Below are 12,001 nucleotides of genomic sequence, written 5' to 3'. Positions count from 1 at the left end.
AGATAGATAGATAGATAGATAGATAGATAGATAGATAGATAGATAGATAGATAGATAGATAGATACATTGCTTTGAGTATTCAGCGTGTATATCTGATGGCTGCAACCATTTCTAACAGGGGGGATCATTGTTTTGCAAGCTCGATATATTCTCCCATTTCCCCCGTCAAACCCATATACTACTGTAAGTATACAAAAAATGCAACTGTAAATCAATTATCGAGACGTGTTTAACATTTGGTAACATTTTGTCGGTTAAATTATTTTGATCAGTAGGTGCACCGAGTTTTGCTTACCCCCGGTAAGATAGATGGTACAGTCAATCAGAGAGGCAGGCAGCGGCTGTCCGGCACAGATATTCCACAAGCAGTCCTATTGCTACGATTAAGTCTCTGCCTAGCTCGGACTTTTTCGTTGGTCAACTCTGTTGATATTAATTTGTCAAACAATATGATCTGACAGTGACAAGGTCTGTAGTTCAAGAGTAAATAAGGGAGACGTACATAGACTACTTGTCATCGTGATTTTTCTCACCCGTTTTTCTGTCTAGTTATTCTATCATTTTGTTCCCTACCGTTCCCTCTTGGATTTACGAAGAGCATGTTGGTGATCTGAGTATACAGAGAGTTTTTCCCCCCCTCCTGTCCTTCGATATATTTGAGGAATGACTGCAACTGGAAAGGGACTGACAATCGCTTGAATTGAAAAAATGGAATACAACGATCTTGAGAAAAGAATTGAGGAGAAACTGACATTAACAGATAAATGTAAGTTATTTTATACTCGCCTACATAGGACACATTAGCCACACGTAATGCGGGGCTAAAGGATCAAATGAACAATCAAATATATTTCAACAGTGGGGGGATTGAATGCTTGAAGTAAATGTGTTGGTATTCATGTACGTGTTGATAAAATATATGTGCCTGCGCATGCCAAAGCATTCTGTTTGATCTGTTCAATCAAAATCAACAGGCCACCATTTGAATAGGCATTCACATAAACATGAATTTAAAAAAACAACAACGTAATTGATATCTTATTGATTGATAGCCTACTATTCCTAACAGACCTTTTTTCACCAAAACAGCAATGCCGGTTTTTTGTTGCCTTTTGGCCACCTGCTATCCCGATTTAAATGACCAGTAAGATGCATGCTCATAATAGTGCAAAATGCCCTGACATCTTTCCTTGGCCAGAGTGCTGGGAAATACCGCAACCTATATGTATTCTTTATTACCATCCATTACCAATGAACCAATCCAGCACCAGAAACAAACAATGCCGTTATCAAATTAACCTGACTTTGGAAATCTGCTGGTGTCTTTATAGTGTCCAGTTGCTGTCAGCGTCAAACCCTATACCTCAAAATAGATTACCATAGCAGACCAGCACCTTGGTAACAAACAATAATATTCCACCAGCAAACCTGGCCCATGCAGTCGGTTAGCTCTGGTCCAAGGCGTAGTGCACGTTCGCCCTGGACCAGAGCTAGCAGTGGTCTGGCCTGGTCTGATTACACCCTCTAGTCATGAACCAGCTGATAGCAGTGACGGCTGTTATCTTGGCCATCATAATGCCTTGTATTAACATTTGTGTTTGAATGGTGATTTGATGGTGTGAAGAATAGGCTAACATATTGGGATGTACAGTAATACACTGTTGTATTCCTCTAGTCTACCCCTCCACCAGCCTTGTGGATGGTTTGGTCACTGGAGGCTGGTAAGGGTAACCCTGCTCTTCCTCTTGATGAGGAAGGCAGGCACTTGATGGAGGCAGAACTGCTGTGCTGCAGCTCTTCATCATTCCAGAAGCATGGTACTATGGTCAACACTGGCCGGATGCTGCGATTCAGGAGAGAATGCTTGCGTCATCGTCATTGTCACAGACTTTCTCTTATCCCGTGGCTAGGCGTTGATTTGACCTCCAGCACTGTGACAGGAGAACCCTGTTTCTCTTATCCTGTGGCTGGTGTTTGATTTGACCTCCAGCACTGTGACAGGAGAACCCTGTTTCTCTTATCCTGTGGCTGCTGTTTGATTTGACCTCCAGCACTGTGACGGGAGAACCCTGTTTCTCTTATCCTGTGGCTGGTGTTTGATTTGACCTCCAGCACTGTGACAGGAGAACCCTGTTTCTCTTATCCTGTGGCTGGCGTTGATTTGACCTCCAGCACTGTGACGGGAGAACCCTGTTTCTCTTATCCTGTGGCTGGTGTTTGATTTGACCTCCAGCACTGTGACAGGAGAACCCTGTTTCTCTTATCCTGTGGCTGGCGTTGATTTGACCTCCAGCACTGTGACAGGAGAACCCTGTTTCTCTTATCCTGTGGCTGGTGTTTGATTTGACCTCCAGCACTGTGACAGGAGAACCCTGTTTCTCTTATCCTGTGGCTGGTGTTTGATTTGACCTCCAGCACTGTGACAGGAGAACCCTGTTTCTCTTATCCTGTGGCTGGTGTTTGATTTGACCTCCAGCACTGTGACAGGAGAACCCTGTTTCTCTTATCCTGTGGCTGGCGTTGATTTGACCTCCAGCACTGTGACGGGAGAACCCTGTTTCTCTTATCCTGTGGCTGGTGTTTGATTTGACCTCCTGTGACAGACAGACAGACACAGACAGAGAAAGAGACAGACAGACACTTTATATGTAATAAGCTGCCATTTAGGACGCGACCTTATTGCAGTTAGACTCTCCCCTTGACCTCCTGTCTCTTGGAGCAGTGCCATGATGCCGGGTAGACTGGAGAGGGACACTGACTGTAGAGAGACACTTCAGGGATAGGGCTCCTCTGGTTAGCTATGTGAAGGCCCGGAGGCTAGAGGGCCATCATGACATTGAGACAGAGCGACAAGCACCAGAGTCCTCTTGTAGAGCAACATTAGTGGCTTTGTAGTTGAGGCAGCCATGAGACCAAGCCCCTCCAAGATATGACGTTCAAAGAAGCTCTGTTTGCAGCTCACAAAAGGGTTACATCCCGAATGGCCCCCTATTCCCTCTATAGTACACTACTTTTGACTGGAGCCCTATGGACCTTGGTCAGAGGTAGTGCACTGTAAAGGGAATAGGGTGCCATTTGGGACCACAAAAGGAAAGGCAGTGAGGCACCCGTTTCCTCGTCAAGACAATGAATCAGCTTTTGTTTAATACAGACAGAAAGTGTTTTTGAACATGTGTGGTATTGTATATGATATCACTGAAATCCCGAGGACTGGCAGTATACTGCAAGTGTTTGTAAGTCTGTTCCGTGGTATATAAGGCCTACTATCAGTCACGATCTGAACTGACAAAAGTTTTTTACGTTTCAAAACACAGATTTTATTTAGGTTATCTGCTTGGTTGCAAATTTGTTTTTAAACTGGAGAACTTTGAATAGAGCTCCAAGACAATAGAGCTTCTCTTCTGTGGAAGTAATCATGGGACGTGGACTGACGTGGACCCTCTTCCACTCTCTCAAAGTTTTCCTGATGCAATGTTCCTGGCCCACATTCAAGATCACAGTTGGCCTGGAAATGTAGTCTATGGGCTCTGGTCCAAAGTAGTGCACTATATAGGCATATGATACCATTTGGGACGCATTCGTAGATTTGGGCTTCAGGGCGACCCCCCACACAGAAGTTCCCTCATTCTCTCTCATTAAAACAGTTGAAAAACAAATGGCTTTGTCATCATGTGAATACACGTGATTGGTGATGTATTACAGCATACTGTAATACACATGATTAAGATAACATTTTGCATACCGTGTTGTGATTACCTTGTATTTAGCCTATAGCGTCCATTACATTTACTGCTAAGAGAGGGGCTGAATTAGAGGGGTAGACTGACTACGGAAAATAACAAAGTACCTTCTCTCATTTCTCCTTTAGTTACATTTACATTTTAGTCATTTAGCAGACGCTCTTATCCAGAGCGACTTACAGTAGAGTGCATACATTTTTATTACATTTTACATACTGAGACAAGGATATCCCTACCGGCCAAACCCTCCCTAACCCGGACGACGCTATGCCAATTGTGCGTCGCCCCATGGACCTCCCGGTTGCGGCCGGCTGCGACAGAGCCTGGGCGCGAACCCAGAGACTCTGGTGGCGCAGCTAGCACTGCGATGCAGTGCCCTAGACCACTGCGCCACCCGGGAGGTTTAGTCAGACATGTTGAAATTCTCAGTTTCAGTTTTGTCTCCTATTGCCAGGGGTACTGTGTTTGTCTGTGCGTTCGGGAGAGGAGGGGTTGGGATGGGTGTGGAAGGGCCATGTTAGAATGTGAGGTATTCTTTTCCAGAGGGTCATATCTGCTGCGAGCGAGCAGGGGGGAGTGACGGGTTAGGAGGGTAGCTAGGGATGTTATTGTGGTATTAGCTGGGTCAGTAGGCGTCTGAGAAGGGAGGGAGGGAGGTGTCTGTTTCTCAGGCAGACAGATCTGGGCTCAGCTTCCTAAAAACATCTTAAAGGGATACTTCAGGATTTTGGCAATGAAGCCTTTTGTCTCCTTCTCCAGAGTGAGATGAACTTGTGGAAACCACTTTTATGTGTCTGTGTGTACAGTTTGAAGGAAGTTGCTAACTAGCTTTAGCGCACTTGCTAACTAGCATTAGTGTAATGACTGGAAGTACATGGTAACTGATAGCATGCTTGTAGATACCATAGACTTCCAGTCATTGCACTAACACTAGTTAGCATTGGCTCACAAAACTCTCTCTAACTTCCTTCATACTGGATGCAGCGACATAAAAATGGTATCCATAAGTTCATCTGACTCTGGCGATTCCCAAAATCCCAAAGTATCCCTTTAATCAATCAATCAAATGTATTTATAAAGTCCTTTTTACGTCAACAGATGTCATAAAGTGCTATACAGAAACCGAGCCTAAAACCCCAAACAGCAAGCAATGCAGATGTAGAAACACGGCTAAGATTCATGGTTAAAACCTTCATAGGAGGAGCGTTACATCTCAGAGCTGTTTCGCAAAACCATTGTTACTAAAGTTGCACTTGAAAACGCTTGTTTTTTACAGACTGACTGCCTCAGACCACTTACAACAGCTAAGTGTTTCATTAGATATAGGCCTACATAGAATATATCTGCTAAACATAGAATCAAGATGTCTGTTTCTCTGTGACAGAACTAAGCTGACTATAAATACATAGTTGACAATGTCATTGGACTTGTTACAAACAAGGATAAAACAATGTTTGAAATGAAAACCCATATGACCAAATTTAAAAGATAATTAACAGTACAGGCCACATAGGCATATAACTAAATAATATTTAAATAAATGTCATGTTCATTCAATTGAGATCTATATTATTATATATTTTTTTTAAAGTAAATATTTTCTTAATTCTATTTCTTGAACTGCATTGTCGGTTAAGGGCTTGTAAGTAATCATTTCACGGTAAGGTTGTATTCGGCGCATGTGAGAAATAAAATAGGTTTTGATTTTATTATTTTGCTAATTGTAGGCTACTGTCTGTCATTTTTTCCTCAATATATTTCATGGTGTGTAGCAACATTACGTGCCAAAGCTTGATTTAATGCATCCTTATTGAGGCGACTTATATATTAGAATAAGTCGCCTCAATATTTGCCGCCAATAATAATAATAATATCTTTCTGGGAGCTGATGCGTCGTCAGTATTGTGGAATAATTATAATGTTAATAAGGTAAGATTTGAATGGTAATAGCTGATCTGAGAGCATCGCTGCGTTTTTCGTTCTTCTTCTCTCGATCCTATCAGTATCGACATATGTCTCCACGACGCACTTAGCGGACATTCTCTCTGCTGGTGTTTTGAGAAACGCATGTTACGTCTTCGGCCGTTGCAGGAACGACGCATCGTTAAAACACTCAGAAGCTAAAGTTCCATCGCTATCGGGAAACCGAGCCCAGAGCGCTCCACGTCAGCGAGCAGTAGCAGCCACATACACACACTCACCGTGCAACTCAAGCTGGTATAAATCAAGGCCATGGTCACTGACCTCTCCCACAGGAACTAGAGGAAGAGCTTCATCCTGTAGTGCCTAGAGACATCCTGTAGTGTATAGAGACAGACGAGGTCATCGCCTTAGAGGACGTCCCAAATGGCACCCTAGTCCCTATTGTGTTCTCGTCAAACGTAGGTTACTATGTAAGGAATAGGGTGCTATTTGGGATGGTAGCCTATCCAGAGACGGGCTCACGTTTCCGTTCCCGTTGTGAAACACTGAAGTCATTGATGACTAATGTAAGATTCTAATGTCTGTTTTTAATTACTGAGGAATCCTATCATGTCTCTAGGCCTCTCATATTTTCCTCAGAGATCAATTTTACTGTGTCAAGAAATTCTATTACACATATAGGAAGGGAGAAACAATGGAATTCTGTGACAGAAATAGAACAAGGCTATGTCAATAACAACATTTGGACATTAAATGCAGATACAACCTTATAGTCCCAAACTCTCGATTTCATGCTGAAACCCTCATATTAAACACCAATGGGATTCGCTAAGTTGATGGTTTATATTTAGGATAATATTACAGCTTTTTTCATTCTATTTGTAATAACCCATGTTTCCTGAATGAACCGTGAATAATTATGCGTGAGAAAGTTAGACGCACAAATATCATACCTCCCCACAAAAAAATCTAACCTCCCCTGTTATTGTAATTGTGAGAGGCTAGCACAAGGGGGGGGGGGGGGGGGGGGGGGCAAAGTATGGCCCGCCGAGCACTTCAATCCAGCCCACGAGACATCAACATTTTTCATTATTATATATATTTTTTGCCCCTTTTTTCTCCCCAATTTTGTGATATCCAATTGGTAGATAGTCTTATCCAATCGCTGCAACTCCCGTATGGACTCAGGAGAGGCGAAGGTCGAGAGCCGTGTGTCCTCCGAAACACGACCCTGCCAAGCCACACTGCTTCCTGACACAATTCCCGCTTAACCCAGAAGCCAGCCGGACCAATGTGTCGGAGGAAACACTGTACACCTTGCGACCGTGTCAGCGTGCATGCGCCTGGCCCGCCACAGGAGTCGCTAGAGCACGATGGGACAAGAAAATCTCAGCCTATCAAACCCTCTCCTAACCCGGAGACGCTGGGCCAATTGTGCGCCGCCTCATGGGTCTCCCAGTCACGGCCAGCTGTGACACCACCTGAGATCGAACCCGGGTCTGTAGTGACGCCTCAAGCACTGCGATGCAGTGCCTTAGACCGCTGCGCCACTTGGGGGGCCCCCGCAAATAGATTTAAACAACCAATTGGTCCCCCAAAAAATGCATCCCTCCGTTGAATTTCAAAATCCTGATGTGGCCCTCGAGCCAAAAAGTTTGCCCATCTCTGGTCTAGCATGTCTTGGGGGTATGATATTGGGTATGATATTTGGCATCTGTAACTTTCTCAGTCATTATTATTCACGATTCATTCGGGATTATCCGTAATCATGGTAGCATCCACATTAATATAGAAGTGTTTAGAAACATATTCTTATTTACAATAAAAGTAACTCCAAAACGATACCGTACATTATTTACCATTAATTTCTATTGGGCACAAAATAATCTGAAACACAACCAAAAAAAACAGCAAATGCATCCAACACATTTGTAGTCACAAGCTTGACGTAGTCATTGCGTGCTATGAATATGGGAACAAATACTTAACTTTTTACTACTTTAATACACACATAAGTGAATTTGTCCTAATACTTTTGCTCCCCTAAAATGGGGGTACTCTGTACAAAATGTGCTTAATTTCTAAACGGTTCACTTGATATGGATGGCAATACGCTCACATTATAGCTGACATTCTGCACTTTAACCTCATAGTCATTGTTTGATTTCAAACTTTTGAAGGATAGAGCCAAAAGAAGAAAAAAAGCTTCCCTTTCCCAATAATTATGTCAGGCACTGTAATTGTATGTGCGGGGTATAGAGATGGGGTAGTCATTTAAAAAAATCATGTTAACCACTATTATTCAACACAGAATGAGTCCATGCAACTTATTATGCGAATTGTTATTTTTTTCAGCTTTTAATCATTTTATTAATGTCAAAAACTTTCTACAAACAAAATTCCACTTTGACATGATGGGGTATTGTGTGTAGTTCAGTGACACAAAACCTCAATGTAATCAATTTTAATTGGAAGTTGTAACACAACAAAATGGTGAACCAGTAAAGGGGTGGGAATGCTTTCTGAAGCCACTGCCGAACTACAAGCTGTCTCGCTAGTTAACTATTTAGCTACAGTATAAGTATTAATGTTGTTGACTCGTGGTTTTTCACCCGGCACTGTTGAGAAATAAATCTGACCGCGCTATTGGAAAGCTGGAGTTCCCCTCTATTAAACAGTAGACTAGCCATGTCATTCCGACAACATTAAAAAAAATGCTAAGAATAGCCTAATTGACAAATAACTTCCATGCTGTGCATAGACCTCCCTTGAAACATGAATATTTTAGCCTTAAGGTTATAGATAAACATGTCTTAGTTAAGCAACCTTGCTTTGAAGTAGCCTGCCTTAACCATATTATTCCTGATTAATTTAATGAGGGAACACTTGTATAAAGACATTAAACTTTTTGATTGTAATGTTGCAATGTTTTATATTGAGGTGGTCAACCATCCTGCAGGAGAGCTACTGGTTGTGCACGCTTTTGTTCCAGCCCTGGTCTAATACACCACACTGTAGCCAAAACATCAGCCCTGGTCTAATACACCACACTGTAGCCTAAACATCACCCCTGGTCTAATACACCACACTGTAGCCTAAACATCAGCCCTGGTCTAATACACCACACTGTAGCCTAACCATCAGCCCTGGTCTAACACACCACACTGTAGCCTAACCATCAGCTGCACAACACCACCTTGATAAGCAGACTCGGGTGTGTTTCAGGGTTGGATCAAAAGCCTGCAGGCCCAGTAGCTCTCCAGGTGGAGGGTTGACCACATGTGTTTTATACAGTAGTCTAACAGTGTAGTTATTCTCATTAGTGAGGGGTTAAGTGCCTTGATCAAGGACACAAAGGCAGGAGATCGTAGGCCTACATGGGATCAGAAACCAGCAGCCTTCTGCTATGCTGACCTTTTCATGTACGCTACATAGACACCACCAATTACTGGTCATGGAAATGTGGTTAAAAGTTGTGGAAAAGTCATGGAATTCCATCTGTCAAAATGCGTATGAACCCTTAACCCTTAACAGTGAATAATCAGAGGTCTATAGTATAATGCCATTTGATCATTTCTGTGAAGGACTTGGAAAAAGACAACTCCTGCACCTCTTTCATCCAAGTCAAGCACTGGTTATTCTATTATTAGTATTATTATTATTTTTTATTATTTGTCTTTTTTTTTTAATCCCCTTTTTCTCCCCAATTTCAATCTTGTCTCATCGCTGCAACTCCCCAACGCGCTCGGGAGGGAAGGTCGAGTCTTGAGTCCCCCGAAACATGACCCGCCAAACCGCACTTCTTAACACCCGACCGCTTAACCCGGAACCTAGCCGCAATAATGTGTCGGAAGAAACACCGCTCAACTGACGACTGACACAGCCCGCGATCGAACCCCGGTCTGTAGTGACACCTCTAGCACCACTCGGGAGGCCCAAGCACTTGGAAAGTTCCAGTACCCTCCCTTTGCAACCTTAGCTGCGTCACTCTCATGATCACTCCCAGATGCTTGAACAAGCCACTGTGCCCCGACAAACAAAATAGCACAAGACAACAAAACATTGTAAAAAATCTAAGAAATGTTCTTGCCTTGGATTTGAATATAAAAGCTCCCCTTGAGCCGAAAATGGCCGTCAGTGACAGGGATGTCAAGAAGACTGTTGAACATGAGGAAAACCTTTGATGTCTGACTATGAGCTATGTTAAAATTCTATTGTTTTTACGGGTAAACTATTCCCTCATCCGTTCCCTTGTTACTACCTTTCTTACCCAAAGATCCAATTTTATTTAAATGCTTCCTTACAGATTAAAAGAAAACAAACAGTCATGAGTTTAACATGATATGCCAGTTGGGGGGGGCTGTAGTAGGTGCCTCAACTCTGCTTTGTGACTACTAGGATTTCCCATTGTAGCCAATTCAATATTCGGTACGTAAGAAATACAGCTACAGTGCCTTCGGGTGGTTTTCCCTCCCCCTTGACTTCGTCCACATTTTGTTGTGTTACAGCCTGAATTTACAATGGATTACATTTATTTTGTTTGTCACCCATCTACACGCAGTAACCTATAATGACAAAATGAAAATAGTTTTTTAGAAATATGAGCAAATTTATTGGAAATGAAATACAGAAACATCTGATGGAATATGTATCTACATTTGGTTGATTTTAACAGATAAAGGTGTGTGTGTTCGATTCTGTTTTTCTTCTGTGAAACTGCATCACAGATTTAGATTGAGTTAAAAGCAGGATGTGTGTAATTCGAAGTAGCAGGAAAAAGGGGGTCACAATGTGAATAATTAAGATGGAAAGACAATGGCTAACAAGACAATGCATTTTATCTAGTCCATGCTTCTCATGTTAATTTGCTTTTAAAGTGTGGTTACATGCATATTTATGCAGATTACTCACTAATTAGTGTTGCTAAACACACAGTATAGTGTTTTAATATGCATGGTTTAATTTGAGCTACTGTTGAAGCATAGGCCTAGTTATTGGATATTTTTGTTCTCATAGTTTCATATTTCTCCATTTTTGTTCTTGTTTTGTTAGAACAATATTCAATCTATTGTAGTTTCATTCAATCTTCACTTCTGCCTGTTTTTTAAAATTTGTATTAAGTGACTTTAGGTCCTTGAAAAGCACTATATAAATATAATGTATTATTATTATTATTATTATTTGGATCCAGATCCAGGAAGTAAGGTGATCCATCATATTCATTATAGGGCCTGTTGAATCTGTTAGTTAGTAAGGTCCCTCTCTGACTAGTTATTGTATTACAACCAGACCAGAGGCACTTTCTTTCCCCTCTTCTGCTTTTCTGCAGCACACACAGTTTTACAGTACATGTCCCCGGGGCAGGATTGTCGCACCATTAAAGTTTACTTTGGTAATTTTGATACAATTTAATCCATTTTATGTGTTAAGTACTTGATTTCTTGCTATGCAAGCTGGTAGGATGGCATCTGTCCACCCTTTTGCATTAAACTTGAATAGACTTTGTAACAAGCAGATTGCTGCATTGCTTGTATGTAATGTTTAACACATCTACTGATTTAAATAGCAGTATGCATAAATATGGGTGAAATACTTCATTGATCTACAGAAGTTAATGTGATTTAACAATTTTTTTACCCATTCAATATACAGTGCATTCGGAAAGTGTTCAGACCCCTTGACTTTTTCCACATTTTGTTACGTTACAACCTTATTCCAAAATTGATGAAAACATGTTTTTTTCCCCCATCAATCTACACACAATACCCCAATACCACAAAGCGAAAACAGGTTTTTATAATTTTTTGCAAATGTATAAAAAATTTAAAAGAGAATATTTTTTATTTTTGTAATCAAAAACAATTGAATCCATTTTAGAATAAAGCTGTAACGTAACAAAAAAACGAAGAAAAGTCAAGGGGTCTGAATACTTTTCCGAATGCACTGTATAGTCCACAATTATATTAGAGCTCTGTAAGTGTTGCTCTGGGGAAGTGCTATCCAGCTGTGAACCAGAACACTTCTTCCTGTTGTCCTGCCCTGTTGTCCTGCCCCGTTGTCCTGCCCCGTTGTCCTGCCCCGTTGTCCTGCCCCGTTGTCCTGTAGCCATGTTTCAAGTTTTAATGTCACGTGTACAAGTACAGGGAGAACTTTCTTGCAAGTCTCTAAACCCAACAACGCATTCATCAATATCAATGTAATACTAAAAAATAACATGAGGTAGAACAAAAAACACACGAGAAATAAGAAGAACACGAGAAAGTAAGTAAGCCGTATACAGGGTCAGTTCCAGTACCATATTAACAATGTGCAGGGATCCTGGAGTAACAGAGGGAGA

The 12,001-nt window shown here is 41.7% G+C and overlaps 1 protein-coding gene across 1 annotated transcript in view; it reads left to right on the top strand.

Annotated features, from left to right (window-relative positions):
* The first annotated feature begins 389 nt into the window (after window positions 1–389).
* Window positions 390–12,001, top strand: part of LOC120022096 (MAP7 domain-containing protein 1-like) — a 70,797-nt gene continuing 59,185 nt past the window's right edge. The window contains exon 1 of the mRNA XM_038965912.1: window positions 390–767. Within this exon, the coding sequence (XP_038821840.1) occupies window positions 710–767 (58 nt within the window). The 5' untranslated portion in view covers window positions 390–709. The remainder of the gene's footprint in view (window positions 768–12,001) is intronic.

Source organism: Salvelinus namaycush, chromosome 27, assembly GCF_016432855.1.
Source record: "Salvelinus namaycush isolate Seneca chromosome 27, SaNama_1.0, whole genome shotgun sequence".
In the NCBI taxonomy this organism is placed as follows: Eukaryota; Metazoa; Chordata; class Actinopteri; order Salmoniformes; family Salmonidae; genus Salvelinus; species Salvelinus namaycush.
Note: the sequence above shows the minus strand (reverse complement) of the source record. Positions and strands in the feature narration are given on the sequence as shown.